This window comes from Saimiri boliviensis, chromosome 9 (assembly GCF_048565385.1).
Source record: "Saimiri boliviensis isolate mSaiBol1 chromosome 9, mSaiBol1.pri, whole genome shotgun sequence".
Lineage (NCBI taxonomy): Eukaryota > Metazoa > Chordata > Mammalia > Primates > Cebidae > Saimiri > Saimiri boliviensis.
The window spans coordinates 8,507,860-8,533,174 of record NC_133457.1 but is presented as its reverse complement, the minus strand read 5'-3'; the positions used below and the strand labels follow the sequence as shown (position 1 = coordinate 8,533,174).

At 39.2% G+C, this 25,315-nt stretch overlaps 1 protein-coding gene across 3 annotated transcripts in view; it reads right to left on the bottom strand.

Moving 5' to 3' along the window:
- Positions 1 to 25,315, bottom strand: part of NEK11 (NIMA related kinase 11) — a 292,126-nt gene that overhangs the window by 58,244 nt on the left and 208,567 nt on the right. For all 3 annotated transcript variants that reach the window (XM_010335819.3, XM_039480351.2, XM_039480352.2), the window contains one exon: positions 6,942 to 7,038. In XM_010335819.3, coding sequence (XP_010334121.2) covers positions 6,942 to 7,038 — 97 coding nt within the window. The remainder of the gene's footprint in view (positions 1 to 6,941; positions 7,039 to 25,315) is intronic.

The window sequence follows — 25,315 nt, the reverse complement described above, 5'->3', positions numbered from 1 at the left end:
CATTGCAAAAACCTGACAAGTCTGACACGGAAACCAGCAGTTCAGCCTCAAAATGTTCTGGATAGCAAGTTCTTCTAACAGCAGACTCTTAGAGGGGCCAGAAACCTTAGGGACAGCTGCTAGTGAGATGCCTGTGACTTTAATGCCAGACGTGACTCTCCGTGTGACAATTCTGTGGGGAATGAAGTTATTCAAACTTACAAGGCTCTAGCATATGACTATGCATAGATCTAGCTCCGTATTCACAACTACCATCCAGTTACAGTGTGGGTCTATGATGCGAAGTGATTATTTCAATAACATGACATTATAAAAAGGAGAAACTATAGGGACAGAAAGCAGGCCATGGCTGTAAGGTACAGGGTACGGCGGGAGGAGCTGACTGCAAAGGGGCAGCACAGGGAATTTTGGGGGGTAGAGAACTGTTCAATAACTTTGATTGTGCTGAGAATTATATGACTATTTGCACTTGTCAACATTGATAGAACTGTTTATTAAAAAGAGTGAATCTTATTGTATACAAATCAAAACTTACAGAACTATGTATAAAAAGAGGTGAGATTTGCTGCATGTAAATTATATCCTCCTTTTAAAAATAAATAGAAAATAATTGAATTTATATTATTTTTTTGAGACAACGTTTTGCTCTTATTACCCAGTCTGGAGTGCAGCGGCATGGTCTCGGTTCACTGCAACCTCCATCTCCAAGATTCAAGCAATTCTCCTGCCTCAGCCTCCTGAGTAGCTTGGATGACAGGCATATGCCACCATGCCTGGCTAATTTTTGTATTTTTATTTAAGACGGGGTTTCACCATGTTGGTCAGGTTGGTCTCCAACTCCTGACCTCAGGTGATCCACCTGCCCCGGCCTCTCAAAGTGCTGGGATTACAGGTATAAGCTGCCATACCCACCATAAGTGAGTTTTTAAAAGTCAAAAATATTAGGGCCTTAAAACACAAATATATTAACATATGTTATATAATATTTGATTTTTATTAGGACTGATCCTAACTCACACTCTTGTAACAAATGTCTCAAACTTTAATGTATATACTAATTTCCAAATAGTTTAAAATTCAGATTCTGATTCAGGAGGGGTGAAGCCATTTCTCACGAGTTTCCAGGTGATGTCCCTGGTGCCCGTCAGGGACCACACTCCCTGTGTCCAGTAAGGCACAGGACACCAACGGTCTCATTTGATGTATAAAGCTGAAGCCAAGAGAATAATTCATTTGATGAAGCAGGCCCTCCATGTACATTTCCTTGGCCTCTGTGAGTGAAGGGATCAGTCTTAGTCAGTGTGCCCCTTGCCCTCCTCAGAGCTGAAAGTTATCCAGCTATCATTCCATGGGGCCTCCTTTTTGGCCTCTAGTGGGAACATGGTGCCAGGCTTGGAATTTAATCTGGCTTGAGGTGGAAAATAAAACAAAAACACTTTTCTGAACAAAAACCCTTCCTGGAGAGCAGAAGCTTCAGGAGGACCATGGAGCCACAAAGGCCCACTTATCCACCCATTCACTCATCCATCCACCAGTTCATCTATCCATTAATCCATTTATCTATCCACCTATGAATAGCAACCTCTCTTCAAATGCACATGGAAATTCCTCTGTCAGAAAGGAAATCAACACTGACTTCTTGTCATTCTGCCAACATTCCAATGACTTTGAGCAGTACCACCTAATAACTTCTAAGAGCTGAGTGTTGTCTGTACACCAGTAGGGGAGTTTCATTTATGGAGTAGTCTCCCTGCAGGAGTGAGAAGTGGCTGTGGCCAGAAGTCAGGTGGAGAATGGCAAATGGGTGGGATTTATATTCAACAACTTCATTGCATTTTCTTAGAGAATTGGCACTGGCATTTTTTTGCATGCTAAAAAAATACTATGTGAATGTCTTAACAAACAGCCACTTCACTGACCAATGCCCTCAGGTATAAAACATCACTTAGCAGACTAATACAAGCCAACACCTTCAGATACCTGGCTTGGGGATTTTCAAAATGAAGCGACCACACATATACTGAGAGTCTAAGTTGTTAACATTTATTGAGCATTTACTATGTGCCATAAACTATTCTTAGTGCATTTCATACATTATCTCAACTCACCGTAACAACAACTCCATGAGGTAGAAGTCATTATTAGTCCCACTTTACAGATGAGCCCCAAAGAGTTTGGTTAACTTGTCCAAGGATATTAGTCGGTGCCAAGGAGAGAGAAAAATCCCAGCAGCTCGCCCCTGCACCTTCCCTCCTGACCACTGTGCTAGGGTCTACTCTATGCCTGACACTGCATCTATTAATACTTACAAAGCCCTAAGGCTCCCAGTTTGGAGAACTTGGATAAGAAGGGCAGTATGATCACCAGGTGTGTCGCCACCTAACTTCTTCATAGAGGAGATGATAAAGTCATTTGTCTGATATCCTTAAACTGTCACACACTAAATAAGCCTTTAGGCACTACTTACTGAGCTGGAACATTCCTTCTTACCTAGATCTTGCCTTTGCTTATGTACAAATGGGGAAGGCTATGGAGGGTGCAGGTGTGGTAGGGAAATTTAGGAGTTCAGCTTTTGGAAATCCTGAGCTTGAGATGTCTAACTGACATCCAAGGAAAAATGTCAAAGAGCAGATTAAAATTCACATATTTACTGAAATATTTAAGAATATAACATATGATGAATAGAACTTCCTTAAAAGTAACATGAGAGAACAGGTGGAAGTATAGAAAAACAAGATTGGTCATGGGTGATAATTGTTGAATTGGTTGGGTTGATTAGTCTATGAAAAATTATACTATTCTGACTTCTCTTATCTGTGGCTGCAACTTCCTATAATTAAATTGTTTAAAATTCAGTGTTCTCATTGTTCAACACCCACCTATAAGTGAGAACATGCAGTTGTGTCAGTTTGCTGAGAATTATGGTTTCCAGATTCATTGATGTCCCTACAAAGGACACGAACTCATCATTTTTTATGGTTGCATAGTATTTCATGGTGCATATGTGCCACATTTTCTTTGTCCAGTCTATCACTGATGGGCATTTGGGTTGGTTTCAAGTCTTTGCTGTTGTAAACAGTGCCACAATGAATATAATGTGTATGTGTCTTTATAATAGAATGATTTATAATCCTTTGGGTATATACCCAGTAATGGGATTGCTGGGCCAAATGGAATTTCTATTTCTAGGTCCTTGAGTAATCACCACACTGTCTTCTACAATGGTTGAACTAATTTATAATTCCACCAACAGTATAAAAGTGTTCCTATTTCTCCACATCCTCTCCAGCATCTGTTGTCTCCAGATTTTTTAATGATCGCCATTCTAACTGGTGTGAGATGAAATCTCAATGTGATTTTTTATTTGCGTTTCTCTAACGACCAGTGACGGTGAGCATTTTTTCAGATGTTTGTTGGCCTCATATATATCTTTTTTTGAAAACTGTCTGTTCATATCCTTTGTCCACTTTTTGATGGAGTTATTTGTCTTTTTCTTGTAAATGTGTTTAAGTTTTTTGTAGATTCTGGATATTGGCCCTTTCTCAGATAGGTAAATTGCAAAAATTTTTCCCCATTCTGTTAGCTGCCGGTTTACTCTAATGATTGTTTCTCTTGCTGTACAGAAGCTCTGGAGTTTAATTAGATCCCATTTGTCTATTTTGGCTTTTGTTGCCAATGCTTTTAGTGTTTTAGTCATGAAGTCCTTGCCTATGCCTGTGTCCTGCACAGGGAGGGGAGTATCACACACTGGGGTCTGTTGGGGGTGGGGCTAGGGGAGGGACAGTGTGGGATAGGGAGGTTGGGGAGGGATAACATAGGGAGAAATGCCAGATATAGGTGACGGGGTGATGGAGGCAGCAAACCACATTGCCATGTATGTACCTATGCAACGATCCTGCATGATCTGCACATGTACCCCAGAACCTAAAGTACACTTAATAATTTTAAAAAGAAGATACGCAAAAGACAATTACTAGAATAAATTTTATAGTTTTGCATGTCTGTATCAGTGAAATAAAGATAACTAAAACATTCCATAGAAAAGACATAGAAAAAGGCTTGAAGCTAATAACAGCACTTAAAAGTTACTCTTTCTATCCATCCTCCCAAAATCTATTCAAATAGAAGTGAATAAATAAATAAATTACACATTTGTGCATCACTGAAAGACACATAACACCATATAGTGAAAGCTGACTATAGGTAGAGAAATATTTTTCAGAAGAAAAGAACTGAATTTCAAAATGCCATAATTCCATGTAGAGTGAAGTCTGAAGAGAAAGCTTAGAAAAGAGTAAAGGGAAATAGAAATCCTACTAGTGAAGTCACTACTGTGGCTCTGCTGTCAACAAAGACTGTCACCCAAATGACAAAGATGACATACATACAGGTCTGTAGATCCAAAGGTGCTGACCAAGGTAGCCCATTCTTGACACCCAAGTGAACTCAAATGATATCAACAGAGCACCTCGGTCAAGTCACTTATTCACAAGGATTGCTTATTATTGGATATCACTGAATTTATCAGTATTTCTTTTTACCAATAAATAACTGATGCTTGAAAAAAAGTTCAGGACACACAATAACTCCTATAGGCTACCACCAAAAGTGTATAACCTGAAGCTCATGATGAAGAAACACTAGACAAACCCACAGTAAGAAATATCTGACAAAACAACTGGCCTGCACTCTTCAAAGATGTCAGTGTCATCAAAGACACAGAATGACTGACGAACCATTCCAGAGTAAATACACCAAAGAGACCTAACAACTGAGTGTAATGTGTGATCCTGGCTTGTAACCTGAACCAGAAAGATAATTGCTATAGTAGGTATTATTGGGATAATCAATGAGATCTGAATAAGGGTTCGTATGTTAAACAGTAGTATGCATTGATGTGAAATTTCCTAAAATCAGTCATCATACTGTGGTTATATAAGGGAATGTTCTTGCTTTTAGAAGCTACACATTTAAATATTTGGAGATGAAGAATCATGATGCATGGAATCTATTCTGAAATGAATCAGTAATAATAATTTATAAGTGTACATGTATATATATATATTATAAAGATAGATATAAAAAGAAAAATTACAAAAATGGGGCAAAATGGGGCAAAATGTTAACTGGTAAATCTAGATGAAGTCTATACTGGTAAATACAGAAGTAAACGTCTTGCTCACTCCCGGCCCCTTCCCAGAGTGGCCCACAAAGGGTTACAAAGGCCCTCTTGTCCCAACTCAGGGCAGTTCTACAAGGCCATCCAGCCCTAGAACTTCCTGTGGGGTTGGCAGAGGCCTCGAGTGACCCATGTCACAGCTTGACTTCTCCCTGAGCAGTCGGCTTCCTTCCTCCTCCTTTCTACAGGAGTTGGTCTCCAGAAGACTCCCTCACAAACCTCGTCCTACACATTCATCTCGATCTCTGAGTATGCTTCCTGGGTATCCAGCCGTGGCAATTAATATGACCGTTTTACAGATGAAAAAAATGAATCTTAGGAAATCACTTGCCAAAAGTTAGACAGCTATTTATTAGTGGAGCCAAGACTCAGACACCAAATCTGCTGACCTCCAGCTTCTCCTTTCTCTTTACCTCTCCAAATTATATTCCTCTGTGAATGCCAAGGTGAAGGCAAAGTCCCCACTTCTCTCAGAGGCCTCTCAACTTCCCCTTTCTGACCTTAGAGCTCTCATCATCTGTTTGGTTTGGCTCATGGCCATGGTCCCATTTGGGAAATTTTCTTAACCATCACTTCATATTACATAACTATTATATTGTCACTTAACATTTTACATTTGAAGTTTTGTATTTTCTCTACATTATCATCTCTATGGAGACAAATGTCATTAATTGTTCTTCTTGGCATCCCAATAGTTGCCATCCATATGCTGAGCATATAGTATATCACTGTGTAGAGAAAGAGCAGCAAGATTTCCTCCCTCTGGCTGGCTTCTAAGACTTTGAAACTGAGAAAACGCAACATGCTCAAAAGATACGCAGCTCTGCAGCCTTGATCTCCTTTCTGTCTTTTCCAGGATGGCATAGGGACTCACAATATCAAATATAAAAGGATGCAGGTTATTCCAGTAGAGGAGCAATACCATGGGAGAGTAACCCAAACTGCATTAGCCCACATTAAAAATGTGAGCCAGAAAGTACTTGGTCAATTACAGTCAAGCAATAAGAAGAAAAACAACACATTAGAAATAAAATCATTAGAATGCATCTTGGCCAATTAATTTGGCAAAATACTTTCATGTTAATTATTTACAACACTTCATAATATGCTAGGAAATGGGGTATTGTGTACTTTGCAAAAGTAATGAAGTCTTAGATCAAAAATTCGACACCACATTGTTAACTTTTATGGGTGAAATAAGCAAGCCACTTTGCTTCTCTTTAAAGACTATCAACTGGGAAATTAGCAATACCTTCTACATGATCTCCTCCAAGCAAGGAGAGATGGAGGCAGTTTCCCTCTGCAGAGGGAAAGATTAATCCAAACTCCCTCACTTCCAATTTCTGGGAATCACTTCTTGACATGGTAATTATGTTAATACATGACTACTATGGTACAGGTAGGACTAGAAAACAATAGATACATAAACATATTAACAGCTGTAGGCTTGGAAATCATTTTCAGTATTTTTTTCTCCTTTGCTTTCAAACATTAGCATGGATGAGAATATGCTGTGCTGCAAGAATACTATAAGCACAAATCAACTGAAAAATAATTCTTGCCAAACTTCCCTAACTATTCAACCAGCACCAATACAAGAAGTAGATTTTAGAGAGAAGTTTCTAAGTTGGACCATCTTAGTCCCAGGTATTTTGCTACAGCAGCACAAATGGACTAAGACAGTATCACATGACTGGGTCACACACTGGTCAATATGCTTTAACACTGCACCTTCCTAGGGGGCAGGCAACATGCTACTTACTCCCTCATGCGTTTCATCCTGGTCTTGGCCATCGTGCTGTTGAAAACTGTTGGTCCTGGGGACATGTCTGCAGCCATGCTGGTGATGGTCTTTGTGTCTGAAAAATCAATGCAAAGCTCTTACTGACTTCATCAGCAATCCTGCAACTTCTAGGCAATGTTCAAGGGCAATCAGAAAACAGAAGCTAATCCACCTTTGCCACATGGTAATGCTACATTAATGAATTCAATTACAACATGCACATTAAGAAGATTTATTCCCAATGACAAGATTATTTACAGTTTTAATATGCACAAGGCATTCCAGGACAAAGCCTCTCTCACAAATGATTGTTTAATCAAACACCGTTGTTTAAAAGATGAGCTTTTTATCCTAGAAAACTCAGGGGGAAGGGTGTCTACAGAAAAGCAAATGCTCCTGAGGACCTTTTGGTCGTCTCTTTCAGCAGATATGGATGTTTGACTAAATGACTAGGAGCTTTTTCAATAAGCTTCGTTATAGTAGTAGTAGTAGTAGTAGTAGTAGTAGTAGTAGTAGTAATAGTAGTAGTAGTAGTAGTAATAGTAGTAGTAGTAGTAGTAGAATAGTAGTAGTAGTAGTAGTAGTAATAGTAATAGTAGTAGTAGTAGAAGAAGAAGAAGAAAGAAGGAAGAAAGAAGAAGAAGAAGAAGAAGAAGCAGCAGCAGCAGCAGAAGAAGAAGGAAAGAAAGAAAAAGAAAGAAAGAAAAATAAAGAAAGAAAGAGGAAGAGGAAGAGGAGGAGGAGGAGGAGCAGCAGCAGCAGCTAAAACTGGCCCATTAACAAGAGCTCAGGGCAATCCATAGAGCTGGATTTACAATTTGGCTTCTGTGCTGCTCTTTCCTCCCTGGAACTGGGGGCGAAGTCCTCCCTGTGCACTTCCTTAGATCTCTCATAAGGTGCGTCACACCCCATTGGTAAAAAACTGCCCACTCTAATGATCATTTCTAAATTATATCCATGCAGTTGCTATGTCAGAGAGAAGAGACTGTGTTATGAAATTCCCATTCGTTTCTCAACAGATTTCACATATCATCTGCCTGCCTGACTTAGGGACCCAGTAAAGAAGCAAGGTGGAGTCCCCATTTGACCTATCAGTAAAGTTTTTTCTTCTATTTTCTAAATGCGAAAAGTTTAAATGCAAATTCTTGTCTCACATACGCTCTCCTTTTGCACTACCTGTTGAGGCATACATCCCACTTTGAACTTCTTGCTCTTATAGATATAATTGACATGAATATTCTCCAACTTAATTCTTTGCCAAAGTCTCTGATCTTTCTTTAGACTAAATCCCTAGATATAAAAATACTGGATTAACAGGTACAAACTTTGTAAAGGGCATCATCCAGATCAACACTGTGTTGCTCACAGTAAGTTCACCAGTCATGCCTTCATGATAAAAACACAAGTACCAGCAACTGATTGCTCCCCTTTCTCTCACTCCTGGAGACTATCCCCTTTCCTGGAGAGGAAAACTGCCTCATCCCTCACTGCAACTTTCTGTCAGCTCCAACCTTCCCACTAGCTCTGGCCAGGACAGATACTTTTCCCCAGAGAAGCTTGGGGAGTGGGCAAGAGGAAGGCATAGAAGTTTATTTCATATTCCTGTTGGTTGCTTTTTACAATAATCTTTCCCAGAACCTCAAAAGTTACCAAAACAACACCAACCATACCATACCAAAACATTCACATGCAGGCTTAAAAATCAGTTCTGCCAAGAATAAAAATAAGGTGCTCCTTTCCCACCTTTTCCAGAGCAAGCAAGTTCTGAAGATTTATGCGAATAAAGGTCAAAGCAATTTCCAGGAGAGCTGCAATTTGTTTTAAGCTGGCTATTGTTCCTCTCAACAAGGCACTCAGTGCCGCTAGGAAAGATGCTAAGCCTTAAGCCCAAGGGTAAAAAACAAGGCAAAGATGATTTCAAGCAACAGGAATGGCAAAGCTTGGTGCTGAGAGCAATTCCCTTTTCAGTGTTCCTTATGGGCCAGTTTACTTTCTCTCTGCAACCCACCTTCCAACATAAACAGTTTCTTTATGTCAAAGGAAAGGACAATCACAATAAAAATCATTGGGGCTAGAAACACAGATGTCTTCCAATAGGTCACTGAATCCCAGAGTGTGTTCTAGACCACTGCTTCTCAAACTTTAATGTCATACAAATCATCCAGGGATCTTGTTAAAATGCAGATTCTTCTTTAGTAGGTTTGGGTAGGACTTGGGATTCTGCAGTTTCCATAAGCTCCCAGGTGATACTAACGCTGCTGGTCCTCCAACCACATGCTGAGTAGTAAGGCTCTAGAGAGGCCAGCTACATAATTTGTGGGGCCCTGTGCTAAATGATAATGCAGAAATCTTTGTTCGAGAAACAAGAGGATAGCTCGGTTTTTTGGGGGTCTGCATTTCTCTTTGGACCTGTCATTGTGTTTTTTTGTTGGATATTTAAATGCCATTCTGCCCCAGGATCTAGGACAGATACTCACCAAGGGAGTGCAGACACTTATAGGGAACTGGCAGTCTTACCTCACCTCAACCCTTCCCCACTATTACCTAGGACCCCACTGGAGGCTTGCAGTGGTTATGGGGTGAGGAATCTTCCCAGGTAGATGTCTTAAAGGCAAGACAGCACATGAGCAAGGCTTTAAGCCCTGGGCCTGTGTTCCATTGTCCTACCAGCTTTCACTCATAGCACACAAATTCAAAGATAACCTTTTATGAAACCCGATATGTGGGCTCCTTTCTGAACCTGGGGCCCTGGGTAACTACACTGGTCTCATGTCCATGAATTCCTGGTTCTAGAGCTCTGCTTTCTTAAATCTTTGCTTTCTGAAAAATAGCTGAATCCTTAATTCCAATGTTAATTTTTTAAAACTAATTTTGCCTTTATTAAAATACTAGTAAGTCAAATGCAGTAACATGAAAAAAGGATAGTACACCTTTCTTCCTAAGATCAGAAACAAGACAAGAATGCCTTCTCTTGCCACTTTTATGTAACAATGTACTACAGGTTAAAGACAGGGAAATTAGGCAAGAAAAAGAAATCAAAGGCATCCAATAGAAAAAAAAAAGAAAAATTATCTCTATTTGCAGATAACATGATTTTGCATATAGAAAATCTATGTCCTATAGAATATGATAGGCATATTCAGATCTTGTACTTCTTACACCTTATACAAAAATTAACTCCAGATGGATTAAAGACTTAAACATAAAACCTAAACCCATAAAAACCCTAGAAGAAAACTTACGCAATACCATGCAGGACACAGGCATGGGCAAAGACTTCATGACTAAAACACCAAAAGCAATGGCAACACAAGCCAAAATTGACAAATGGGACCTAATTAAACTAAAGAGCTTCTGCTCAGCAAAAGAAACTATCATCAGTGTGAACAGGCAGCCTACAGAATGGGAGAAAATTTTTGCAATCTATTCATCTGACAAAGGGCTAATATCTATCTAGAATCTACAAAGAAATTAAATTTATAAGAAAAAAACAACCCCATCAAAAAGTGGGTGAAGGATATGAACAGACACTTCTCTAAAGAAGACATTTATGTGGCAAACAAACACATGAAGAAAAACTCATCATCACTGGTCATTAGAGAAATGCAAATCAAAACCACAGTGAGATACCATCTAATGCCAGATGGAATGGTGATCATTAAAAGGTCAGGAGACAACAGATGCTGGAGAGGATGTGGAGAAATAGAAATGCTTTTACACTGCTGGTGGGAGTGTAAATTAGTTCAACCATTGTGGAAGACAGTGTGGTGATTCTTCAATGCTCTAGAACCAGAAATACCATTTGGCCCGGCAATCCCATTACTGGGTATATACCCAAAGGATTATAAATCATTCCACTATAAAGACACATGTACACATATGTCTACCACAGTACTGTTCACAATAGCAAAGACTTGGAACCAACCCAAATATCCATCAATGATATACTGGATAAAGAAAAATGTGGCACATATACACCATGCAGCCATAAAAAATGAGTTCACGTCCTTTGCAGGGACGTGGATGAAGCTGGAAACCATCATTCTTAGCAAACTAACACAAGAACAGAAAACCAAACACCACATGTTCTCACTCATAAGTGGGAGTTGAACAATGAGAACAGGGACAAAGGAAGATGAACGTCACATACTGGGACCTGTCAGGGGTGGAGGCTAGCAGAGGAATAGCATTAGAAGAAATAACTAATGTAGATGATACAAGAAACCACCATGGCACATGTATAGCTATGTAACAAACCTGCACCTTCTGCACAGGGTTTAATTTGCTTGTCTTTTTCTAGGTTTTTAAGGCATATATTTCATATGCTCAGTAGGTGGGAGTTAAAATCAAAAGTAATACAAATAGTAGCTGTGATTCTTCACCTATACAAAGCTTGCAGCCAATTAAGAAGATAGGATAGCTATACGGATGATCCCTAGTAGTACTATGGAGTATATACACATAAGACAGTATACTATGTATGGGGCATACAAAGAGGTATAACGAGGTTTGTGGAAAAAGCAATAGCCTTCAAGTTAGGGGACCACACTTATTTTTTTTAGTTCTTTCACCAGTTTAGGTCACCTCCCTGGGTCTCACTTCCCTCATTTTGTATTTCAGTAGTTTCATTACACTGAAGGCCTTTCCGTGATTCTAACATTCTGTGATCTGATAGAAGACATAGGTCAGAGGCATAGCATTTACTTGGGAAGACAATGCCTATGCTAACAAAGATAAAGAGCAGCCAAAGGGACCAAATGCTAAGAGGCAAATGGCTGGGACCAACAGTAAATGTTACCAGCATTATATGTCAGGCCAGATCATCCGGAAGTCTCTTTTCTCAACTGTGAAATAGAGAACTATGAGGATTATGACACTTGACAATATCCCATAGGGATGTTTTGACAAAGAGATGAAAACAACATGATATGAAGGCACATTAAGCAACTGGATGCTGTGTTTCCTAAGAGTGCAAAGCAAAGCTCATAATAGTATTATCAATATTCCTCCTACTTCTATGGTCTCTCCCCAGCGAAGGCATTTTCCCTGAAGGAGTGACAGCTCGATCATTCTGACATTTCATCAGCAGAGAGAGTTTCTTCTCTCATTTCTTTGAAAATTTTCTTCTGAAATTTCCTTTTGCCCACTTCATTTGCTGGACAAATGACCTTGATCATAAAAGAAAAACCCGTGTTTGTCTTCCCTGCTAAACATCCTGCCATGTGGGTAATAAAGAGCTGATGCAGGGACTGCAGAGGTGGATACTGTGGCAAGCAAGATCTCACTTAAGCAGCTGAGACATGCTTACTCAGGAGTCCTCACAGACACTGCCCTTGGTGCACTGTACATTTAGAATGCTTCTTATTGAATCGTTAACCCTCCTCTTGCTCTTAATTTCCTAAGGAATGCTCAGAAAATAGCAGTTAATTGACTGATTTTTGACCACTCTTTGCCAACTTATTTGCAATTATTGCAATGGCATGTCCTCATGGCCCATATTTCTCCTCCTACTCCTTGGAATGGGACATGATGGAAGATGTGCCTAGACAAAGGTCAGCAAACCTTTTTCTGTAAAGGGACAGGTAGCAAATATTCTAGACTTTATAGACCTTAGAATTTTTGTTACAGCTACTCAAGTCTGCTGCAGTAGCATGAAAACAGCCAAAGGCAAGAGGTAAATGAATGAGCATGGCTGTGTTCCAGTAACATTTTATTTACAAAAACAGGAAGTCAGACAGATTGGGAATGAAGGCCATAGTTTGCTAACCACTGGCCTAAACAATAGAGAATCATCATGATTCTGAGCTGGATGTGACCATAGAACACTTCAAGTCAATTTCTTCATCTTACAGGTGTGGAGATTCAGGCCAAGAGAGGCTGTATGACTTGCGCAAGGTCACAGAGCTGTAATGGAAAGGGGCAGAGCCCAGACTAGAACTGTGGTTTCCTGACTCCCAAATGAGTGCTCTTTCTAACACCCCATAGAAGTACCATACTCAAATAATGAGTTTCATGTGATAATTTAAAAAAAATAAGATCAACAGACAAAACTCCCCCTCTAAAGCGTTGAAACTTGGGGTGATCATTATGTCTTCCATCTAATTTCTCCACCTCTCCAGATGACAGCCCCATGACTTATTATGAGAGGTGCTGTGAATCAGCAGGGCATTGTGAAAGCTGCTCTGCCCTGCTGAGAGGCTTAGTTGACCCAAACTTGGTGAAGATTTTTCCTTGAGTTTCTCCTGTGATAACAGTGGACATCAGAATGGCAATAAAACAGTCTAATAATCTCCAGCTGTGGCCCCTTCAGGAACTTCTTCAGCTGCAGAAAGCTGCCTTACCCCAAATCATGCCTTACCAAGTAGCAACCTTTAATGACTGATCATGGTAGAGGTAGAGAGCCTAACCATTATGGCCTATGCTGGCAACTCTCATGAGTCCAGAGCTCCCTGTGGGTTTGGCTAAGGCTTGTCAGGCCTGCATTGCTGCTCAACTTCTCCCTCAGCCTCATCCTGTGTCCTTCTCCTTCTGTCCACAGGGTCAATCCCAAGCGCACTCCTGCATAAAAGTCCTGCCTACTCAACTCTAGCAGAGACTCCTTCCTAGAAAACCCAGCCTAAAGGCTGAAGCGGATAAGGTTGAGGGTATAGAGATGTTTGTCTTGGTTCCTTTAACAAGTTGGGTATTTGATAAAAGCAGTATTAGAAATAACGACATGACCATCCCTACCACTTCTTGTCCATCCCGAGCTCTTTCAGAGAATTGATTTTATTGGTACAGGGCAAAAGCCACCGCCCAAGGAAGTTGTTGTCAGCTCTGTAGCATCAGCGGTATCAATGGCAAACCGCCTTAGGAGGCTGGAGCAGAAAAGCACAGGAGGAAAAGGAAGAAGAGGGGTCCAGGAGAGAACAACCTCAAATGCTTTCCAATAGGAAGGGACCTGGGGCATATTAGGACAAGTATGTGAGCTGTCTTAGAGGACTTGGGTTTGAATCCCGATTCTGTGATGTTTGGAAAGGTAAAAATTTGTGACTCAGTTGCTTCATCGACAAAAAAACAAACAAAACAAAACAAAACCCTACCTTCTATGACTCTAGCAAAGCTTAAATGCAGTTATATATATAAAGGTGCACTATTGCTACAGAAGACCCAAGGCAAATTTACACTGTCTCCCCATGATTTCCATCACAGTGCTTTGCATGGGGCAGCTTCTCAGTGTATCAACAGGACCCCACTGCCTACACCAAAATTAAATAGCTGGGGAAAAGTGGATCGACTTGGAAAAGCAAACTTGCTACTTAGAGGAGATATGATAAATACCAGAAGACTGTTTACAATAGCAAAGACTTGGAACCAACCCAAATGCCCATCAATGATAGATTGGATAAAGAAAATGTGGCACATATACACCATGGAATACTATGCAGCCATAAAAAAGGATGAGTTCATGTCCTTTTCAAGGACATGGATGAAGCTGGAAACCATCATTCTCAGCAAACTGACACAAGAACAGACAACCAAACACCACGTGTTCTCATTCATAAGTGGGTGTTGAACAATGAGAATACATGGAGACAGGGAGGGGAACATCATACACCGGGGCCTGTCAGGGGATGGGGGCTTGGGGAGGGATAGCAGGGGCTTGGGGGATTGGGGAGAGATAGTGTTGGGTGAAATACCTAATGTAGATGACAAGGATGGATGCTGCAAACCACTGTGGCACATGTGTACCTACGTAACAAACCTGCACATTCTGCACATGTACCCCGGAACTTATATAATAAACAAATAAAAAATAAAAATTTAAAAAAAGAAAAAAGATCTTTACTATGGTTATTTCACACTGCAAATATTCACCTGAATTTCGTAGATGATTAAAAACAACAAGAGTTAAGGAGTTTGGAAATTCTTGTTTCCTTTTGAATACGCCAGAAGAAACCTCTAAGAACAGTACCTACCAGTAAAAGGAAGAGAGAAAGTGTCTGTTTTTTAGATTGACATTCAGTAATCAAATGTGTATACAAGCTAAGATGAGATTGGTGTAAGCCAAACTCTTTTTCATCTGAGCTTTCCCTGTGGAGATAGTAGCCAATGTTTGGGGAGTTTTATTATTATCTGCCAACATGAAAAACGCCAATGTTTGGGGAGTTTTATTATTATCTGCCAACATGAAAAACTTAGCTTAAAAACAAAACCTGCTTTTCTGTAATGGGAGGTTGATCTGGCTTCAAGACTGATTCAAATATTTAAGGAAAGTGTATAGCAGTACTTCCTTTTTTTTAAACTGTTTTTTTAAAAAAAATTATCACATTTTATTTTATTTCAATAGTTTTTGGATAACAGGTGAATTTTGGCTATGTGGGTAAGTTCTTCAGTGGTGATTCCTGAGACTTTGGTGCACCCATCACCAGAGCAGTGTACACTGTACCCAGTGCGTAGTCTTTTATTCCTCGCCCCCTCCCACCTTTCCTCCTGACCCCCCAGAGTCCATTATATCATTCTTATACCTCGGTGTCCCCACAGCTTAGCTCCCATTTATTAGTGAGAATATATGATGTTTGGTTTTCCATTCCTGAGTTTCTTCACTTAGAATAATGGCCTCCAACTCTATTTAGGTTGCTGTACATGCCATTATTTTGTTCTCCTTTTCAGCTGGGTAGTGTTCCACGGTGTATATATTCCACATTTTCTTTACTCATTGGTTGATGAGCATTTATGCTGGTTCCATCTTTTTGCAATTGTGAATTGTGCTGCTGTAAACATCATGTGCAAATATCTTTTTTTTTTTTTTTTTTCATATAATGACTTCTTTTCCCTTGGGTAGGTACCCTGTAGTGAGATTGCTGGATTGAATAGTAGTTCTACTTTTAGTTCTTTAAGGAATCTCCATACTGTTTTCCATGGTGGTTGTACTAGGTTACATTCCAACCAGGATGGGTTCTCACTTTTCATTAGAATGTGAATCCTAACAATTGCTGTGTGAAGCATCTGTTTTCCACTATCCCTTCTGGTTGTGTCTTATGAAGATTTATGTCTTGTGAAAAATTTTAATTTCTACAACTTCTTTAAAACTCCAAAGAATGCAACAGATTGAGGATGAGGGGCAAGTTGCAGAGAACCTGCTACATGTCTGCTACCCTGCCAGACAGCTCCATCTGATCCATGTGTAGCAAGGGGAGGTGGCAAGGAAAATACTTTGTAATATAAAGAAATCCTTCTAACAATATTGTTAATTACTCTTATTAGCATACTCACAGCAAAGAACATTATGTATATTCCTGTTAACTAGAAAGAATCTCTGGTAATCAAGTTTACATAGCTAAAAGATAAACTCACTAATCATTAATTCATGTAATACATATGCATTATGGTTTCATTGAAGGTAATATACTTGGTAGCAGGGATACTGTACATTGCACTGGGGTTGTGCCCCAGTACATACCCAACACACATTTGCCTTTTCACAGTGTGTGGCGTACTCATCACAGTGTTCTGTAATTATCTTCCTCCCTGACTAGACCGGGACATCATTAAGACAGGGACTTGTAATCCCAGCACTTTGGGAGGCTGAGGGGGGCGGATCATAAGGTCAAGAGATCGAGACCATCCTGACCAACATGGTGAAAACCCGTCTCTACTAAAAATACAAAAATTAGCTGGGCGTGGTGGCATGCGCCTGTAGTCCCAGCTACTCAGGAGGCTGAGGCAGGAGAATTGCCTGAACCCGGGAGGCGGAGGTTGCAATGAGCCAAGATTGTGCCACTGCACTCCAGTCTGGTGCCTGGTGACAGACTGAGACTCTGTCTCAAAAAAAAAAAAAAAAGAAAAAAGAAAAAAGACAGGACTTGTTTTCTTTGTCACTCTATCTGTGACATCTGGCTCATAATATAAGCTCTATACACATTTAGAGGGAAGGAAGAAGAGGAAAAGAAATTGAGGATACAAATTTCAGCTATGGAGATGTCATGTTTCAAAGTCTTTGCCCTGAGTAAAATAGCTATTGGCTGTATTTCTGGCCATTCCCCACGGCCTTTTTTTCTGTTCCCTTTTCATTTCTTCCCTCTTTCTTTTTTTTCTAATTCTGCCTAGAATCACTTAATATCCTATTCATGTCTTGCTTCTTGTATCCCTTGGGAAATTGTGATGGGAATTTAGGGTTTTGTAAATGAGGGGCCTTCATGCAAGACAATTTGTTTTCCCTGTATGAAAAAGCACCTAGTAGGTATTCCCTAGTATTTTCGCAAAACTTTGCAGTGGTTTGTCCAGGAGCCCACCTCATGACAAGGGCCATATTCCAAATGAGTCTCAATGTCCAACTCTTTATGCAATGCCTTGAACCTGCCAGACCTCTCTAAATGCCTGATGTGGATGCTGAGGATCAGGCAGAAAGACGATACCAGTTCTAAGGAAGCTCATTAACTTTCATACACAGTGCCAGATAGCCCATCACACAGGAAAGGATCACAGAAAGAAAGAAGAAAAAAAATCTAGGAAGAAAACACTTCATTTTAGCATATAGCCTGTACATTCTCTATAATTTTAAGAAATAACATTTTTATTTTACAGTTTAGTATTGTTCTGTTTGAATTATAAATTGGGGTGAGTGTGCACAATAATCCTTTCATGGCTTAAGGGCTTTAAAACCACAGTTCTTAAAGTGCAGTCTGGACCCAGAGCATCAGCATCATGTAGGAAGTTGCAGAAATACAAATTCTTGGATACATACCAAACCCGTATTTTAAGCCCTCTAAGTAATTCTGATGCATGCTCAACTGTGCGGATCACTGATCTCAAGGCTTTAATTTGACCTTGATGCTATAAAGGAGACTAATACACTGAACTTGAAATGCAAAGGGCATCTTCTAATTCAGGATCTAATGAAGCCATACAAATGCCAACTCATTCATTCAGTCCACTCATCTGTGATGTAGGAAGGAAAAACATCACTGTCCCTGTTCCAAGTCGCAATCAAACTAAATCGGGGTCAGGAATGGGGTCAAACCACTACACACAGCATTTTCAGGGTTTCAAAGCTAAAAATTTCTTTTTCTTTCTTTTTTTATTTTTGAGATGGAATTTCGCTCTTGTTACCCAGGCTGGAGTGCAATGGCGCGATCTCGGCTCACCCCAACCTCCGCCTCCTGGGTTCAGGCAATTCTCCTACCTCAGTCTCCTGAGTAGCTGAGGTTATAGGCACGCGCCACCATGCCCAGCTAATTTTTTGTATTCTTAGTAGAGACGGGGTTGACCAGGATGGTCTCGATCTCTTGACCTCGTGATCTACCTGCCTCGGCCTCCCAAAGTGCTGGGATTACAGGCTTGAGCCACCGCGCCTGGCCTAAAAATTTCTTGGTTGAAATTACTGGAAAGGACATGTGGATCTCTGTTTTTCTTTCCTCTCTGGTTAAGAGATAGAAGAAGCTCTCATGCTAGTTAAAACGGCGATCATTAAAAATTCAGGTCTCCACCTCCACCACCCTGAATCTTAACCAACAGCCCCACCAGCTCCTTCTGGGTCTCCAGCTTCAGTACCTTCCTGAACAATCCCTTCTCATGGAATTTTGCAGTCAACAAAACCACAGCAGAAGTAAATGAATAAATGTTTTGCTTTCAAAAAAAAAAAAAAAAATCTGGAGACAACAGATGCTGTAGAGGATGTGGAGAAATAGGAACACTTTTACACTCTTGGTGGGAGTGTAAATTAGTTCAACCATTGTGGAAGACAGTGTGGCGATTCCTCAAGGATCTAGAAATAGAAATTCCATTTGACCTAGCACTCTCATTGCTGGGTATATAGCCAAAGGATTATAAATCATTCTATTATAAAGACACGTGCACACAGATGTTCATTGCAGCACTATTTACAATAGAAAAGACTTGGAACCAACCCAAACGCCCAGCAGTGATATACTGGATAAAGAAAACTGTGGCACATATACACCATGGAATACTATGCAGCCATAAAAAAATGATGAATTCGTGTCCTTTGTAGGGACATGGATAAACCCGGAAATCATCATTCTCAGCAAACTGACACAAGAACAGAAAATCAAACACCGCATGTTCCCACTCATAGGTGGGTGTTGAACAAGGAGAACACATGGACACAGGGAGGGGAGCATCACACACTGAGGTCTGTGGGGGGGAACTAGGGGAGGGACAGCGGGGAGTAGGGAGTTGGGGAGGGATAACATAGGGAGAAATGCCAGATATAGGTGATGGGGAGGAAGGCCGCAAACCACATTGCCATGTGTGTGCCTATGCAACAATCCTGCATGTTCTTCACATGTACCCCAAAACCTAAAACACATTTATATATATATATATATGAAGAAGCTCTTGAAGACGTTTGTAGAAGGTACATATCTTGACACGCTCTGCAGGTACCTGGGCACTATCAAAGTACCTAGGCAGACACTGAGCATGAGTAAAGCCTCGCTCAATTCACAGAGGTTTTGTTTTGAAGTGACAAAGCTTATACTTTGACATATTTAAGCTTAAATTGTCCCTGGATCCTGTTAGCATTCTGACATATATTAACAACCACAATGACTAATAAGCTCTAACTGTTATTATAGTTGGTGGGCCTCCCTAAAATGTAATTGAAACAAAGCAGACACCAACTACCTGGGCCATCTTAGAGCCTCATAAGACTATGTGATGGGATTGTCTTCCTGATTTCTATGTAATAACAGGGAAGTTCTTGCAGCCCTGAAAGGAATAAAGTTCTCATGTGTAATGAGGGTCCTGCTATGAGTTTCCACCCCAGACAGGTATTTCAAAAGCATGTGCTCCCATCATCTCAATGTCTGTGGCAACAATAAAAGAACTCCTTCCATTTCAGCGGCAGCATTAGTTAAATTCTACTGCCATGGTAACGTAAGAGGTCACCATAAGGGGCCATCATAGTCATAAGAAGCAGTGGAAGGGTTAAGGGACTTCCTGTGTTGCACAGTTTTGGGCAGCAAGCACTTTAGCAGTGAAATGGAATGAGCACTGAAATGTCCTATAAATCATCCCAGCAGATGCTGGGAAACAAGCAGAGCAGAGGCACCTCAAAAACTGAAAAAGACATTTAATGAATGTATTCAGAATCTGGCAATCAGACAATATGAAAAGAAGATATTTTAACTTCAGGGTAGGCATATTTTTTTATTTTATAATCTAGCTTCTTTTTAATTTACCAATTTAGTTTACTATAATCTTCTCAGTAATCAAAGTGTCCAAAAATCTTAATCCAGCCTTAACAGTAGGCACACTAAAGTAACGGAGGACAGAAGTGAGCTCTTTGCTTTCCAACGCTTACCTCTTTTTAGAAATTAACTTCTAAGAATTCATGTATCTAGTACTTTTCTAAGTTAAAGCTTCTAATGTTTAAAAAAAAGGCAGCTCCCGCCTCACCTTCAAGTTCGTCTCCAAAGTTGACCATATTCAACTCTTTTTTTTTTCCTTTCTTTACCTTTAGTGCTCTATAGCATATGTTTATACAACTTTTTTTTCAAAATTTTCTGTTTTAGACTATCTATGGACTTCCAACTATACATGGAGAATGTGAATTTTGTTCTTTTTTTCCTCTCTGTTAAATGTGTGTGACACACACACACACACACACACACAAATATTTTTCTTTGCTCCATCTTTCCAGTACAGTTACATCACATTTTAAAAATAATTGAATGCTTAAATTATTATGACCATGCAAAATTATTGCATACAGCTAAGCACTCAATGTGTACAGATTATATTTTCTTTTTAAAAATGACTTCTTGTTTTCCAGGAGTTAATAATTGCCCTGGATTTTTGACTTTGTTTAGTTTTCTAATAACTTTTTTCTAATTCATCCCTAAACTCACCAAAGGAACATCCCTAAATTCCTCTCTTTATGATCAAATCTAACTGGATTATCAATTAGTTCCATTCCTCTCTAGGAGATATTTATTCACCTCTTGGAACTCTCTGACTCATTCTAGTCTGAATAGATTGTTTTCCAGGCCTGTTGCCCAGCTATTATTCAGTGACCTTGGGAATCCCCTTAACGTCTCTCCTATATTGGATTTCCTATCACCTGAAGTTCATGTCTTTCTCTTTCTTGGTTGACTATTATGTTTGATGAAGCATATTCTATAAGAACTTCCCAAGAAAGGTCATGGGAGGTAGATATTTTTCAGACCTCATTTTTTGATATTGGATGCCTGCAAATGTCTTTCTTCTTTCTCATACTTGTGTGATAGTTTGGATAGATAAATAATTTTAGGTTCAGACTTTATTGGCCTCTAGCTTTTAGGTATATGGAAATATAAGACATCACTCTTTTCTCTGACACTTTATAAGTTGTCTGTTTGATTCTCTCTATTTTTCTTATTTGATAATTTTTTTCATTTTCTGTTCTTTTCTCCTGGAATTTCTATTTGTTAGGTGCTGAACCACCTAGACGGATCATTTTGTTCTCTTATCATTTATTAATTATATTCTGCTACATTTCCTCACTTTTACCTTCCAAATGTTTACTGATTTTTTATTTCTGTCATTGAAATAATAACTTCAAGAGCTCTTTCTTACTCTCTGTATTATTTGTTTCATGGAGGTAATATCTTCTCTGCTATCTTTTACAATTTTAATATTGTTTATTTAATTTAAACAATTTTTGTGGATACATAGTTTTTGAATTTTTATTTTCTTGCCTACACTATCTGTTTCTGAGTTATTTGTATATTTTTGTCCTGATTTCTCTTTTTGATTAGATTTTTTCAGATACTGGCTACTGCCTTGCTATATGTTCACATTTAAGTGTGAAACATTACAAGTCAATTTAAGCTTTTTCTGTAGATTCCAGGATTGTCAACTGGTAGGGCTCATTCCCACCATTTTGTTGAGGAAACGTTAACATTCTTAGGATTCTCAGGCTGGTAAATGCTCTCAGAGAGATATCTTCTAAAGAGTCCACACTTTTCTGAACCTGAAGAAGTCCATGCTGTTCTTCCAGTGTTTCAGAAACCAAGTAGGGATGGTATCTGCGGATTTCATAACGTAACATGAAGACTTTCGATTCTTTCCTCTGTTTTCATCATATCATATCACCCTGTCCTTTGTTGTCCCCTAAATCTGGAACCTTCCTGATTCAATGTTCCATCAAATCAAGTCTATTTTCTTATGTCTTGACCATGGAGAGGAATATTATGGCTGTACCAGTGGAGAGAAAGAAACCTGGGGCCTATTTCTCTTTACACACACTGTCAACCAATCTTCCCATTTTAATCTTCACCTATACCATGCCTTCAGAGGTAGTTGAGGCCTCCAAATCTCGAGCATTTATGAGATTCTGTAGGTTCCGTTGCCTTGCTTCTCCCAGCCTACACCTTACCCTCTCCCTTCTTTCCTGTATACATCTTAGGCACTTAGATTTCAGCTTTCTGTTTTGTAAATCAGTTATCACTCATCCATCTGCTTTATATCTTTCTCAAGTTCACTAAAGCTCTCATCTGCTTCCATCTCCTCTTATGTTCTCTTTTTTCCTGTAGGTTTATATCAGCTCTATTCCTTTTTTGTCACTTTAGTGGGGCTTCAAGCAGAGATCAATGTGTATTTCGCTCTATGATTCTAATGCTCATCTTTTTAAAGAAAAAAAAAAAGCACCCAGTCTAGAAAGGAATTTGGATATTAACTATTCAATTCAGTGTTATTTAAATTTTTAGCAGTGGAATCTATCTTTTTCAAGACACAATCTTATATAGAAATTCAATTTATAAAACAGGTAAGAGTGAAGATATTTTGGTTGAAACTGGCAAAAGAACAGGGTCTGCATCTAATTTCTCCTAAAAATACTTAAAAATATTTCACATAGCAAAAGCAAAACAGTTCACAGATATTCACACTATAATCTTTTATTCAAGAAAGAACAGAGGAATTCATTGGAAAAGGAAAGATCTCAGTAAAGAGAAGGTGGGTAGACAGCCTGCCTGGCAACAACTGACTGAGAACTGTGAGTAAAGCCCTAATGTGAGAGACGGAGAGAGCATGTTCCTCTGTGATCCAGCTTTCCACTGGGAGACTGTGCATTCCAGGCCATGGAAGAGCAACTTGTCCCTTCCTAGCTCTGGTGCTAACTTGGAGAAAGGCTGGCAGGGTGTAAGAAGGAAAGGCTACAGGAAGTGCCCCAAGCATTTTTCCAAACCCAAACCTCAGCTTCCATGATATGCTTATTACGTATTGTATGCCTATTTAAAAATATCTCATGTGCTCCATAATATAAACACCTACTATGTACCTACATAAAATTTTTAAGAACCAGATGCAGAAAAAGCATTAGAAAAAAGTCAGCATTCTATCATGATAAAAACCCTCTACAAATGAGGCATAGAAGAAACCTACCTCAAAATAATAAAGGCCACATATGACAAATCTACAGCCAACATCATCCTAAATGGGGAAAAGCTGAAAGCATTTCCCCTAAACCTGGTACAAGTCAAGAATGCCCACTTTCATCACTTCTATTCAACATAGTACTGGAAGTCCTACCGAGAGTAACCAGGCAAGAGAAAAAAAAATAAATAGCACCCACATTGGAAAAAAGAAATTCAAATTATCTGTTTGCTGACCATATGATCTTATACCTAGAAAATGCTAGACTTAACCAAAAAACTGTTAGATAAGATGAACAAATTAAGTAAAATTTCAGGATACAAAATCAACATACCAAAGTCTATGGCATTTCTGTACACCAATTACAATCACATTCAGAACCAAATCAAGAAGGCAATTCCATTTACAACAGCTCCAAAAAAAAAAAAAAAAAAAAAAAAAAGCAACCCAAGGAATACATGTAACCAAGTAAGTGAAAAATCTCTACAAGGAAAACTACAAAACACTGATGAAAGAAATCATAGATGACACAAGCAAATGGAAACACTCCCATGCTCACGGATGAGTAGAATCAATATTGTGAAAATTGCCATACTGCCAAAAGCAATCTACAAATCTAATGCAATTCCCATCAAAATACCACCATCATTCTTCACAGAATTAAAAAAAAAATCCTAAACTTCATATGGAACAAAAATAAGAGCCCACATAGCCAAAGTAAGACTAAGCAAAAAGAATAAATCTGAAGGCATCACATTACCTGACTTCAAACTATACTATATGGCCATAGTCAACAAAACAGCATGGTACTGGTATAAAAACAGGTGCATAGACCAACAGAACAGAATAGAGGACCCAGAAATAAAGCTAAATACTTATAGCTAACTGATCAACAAAGTAAACAAAAACATAAACTAGGAAAAGGACAGGACACCCTATTCAACAAATGGCGCTAGGATCATTGGCAAGCCACATGCAGAATGAAACTGGATCCTCATCTCTCACCTTATACAAAAGTCAACTCAAGATGAATCAAAGACTTAAATCTAATACCGTAAACCATAAAGATTCTAGAAGATAACATCGGGAAAACCCTTGCAGATATTGGCTTAGCCAAAGACTTCAATACCAAGAACCTGAAAGCAAATGCATCAAAAACAAAGATAAATATGTGGGACTTAATTAAACTAAAAAGCTTCTGCATAGCAAAAGAAATAATCAGCAGAGTTAACAACCCACAGAATGGAAGAAAGCCTTTATAATCTATACGTCCAACAAAGGACTAATATCCACAATCTACAAGGAACTCAAATCAGCAAGAAACAAACAAACAAAAATCCCATCCAAAAGTGAGCTAAGGACATAAGTAGACAATTCTCAAATGAAGATACACAAATTGCCAACAAGCATATGGAAAATTGCTCAACATCACTAAGTATCAGGAAAATGCAAATGAAAACCATCATGTCATACCACCTCACTCCTGCAATAATGGCCAGAATTTTAAAAGTCAGGAAATGAAGATGTTGGCATGGATGCAGTAAAAAGGGAACACTTTTATGCTGTTGATGGGAATGTAAACTAGTACAACCACTATGGAAAACAGTATGAAGATTCCTTAAAAAAACTAAAAGGAGATCTTCTGTTTGATTCAGCAATCCCATTACTAGGTATCTACCTAGAGGGAAGTAATTATATGAAAAAAGATACTTGCATGTGCATGTTTACAGCAGCAAAATTTGCAAATGCAAAAATATGGAACCAGCCCAAATGTCCATTAATCAACAAGTGGATAAAGAAAATATGATACACATACACGTGTGGTACATACACCATGGAATACTATTCAGCCATGAAAAGGAATGAAATAATGGCATTTGCAGCAACCTGGATGGCATCGGAAACTTACTGTAAGTGAAGTAGCTCAGGAATGGGAAAACAAACAGCCTATGTTCTCACTCATGTAGGAGCTAAGCTATGAAGACATGAAGGCG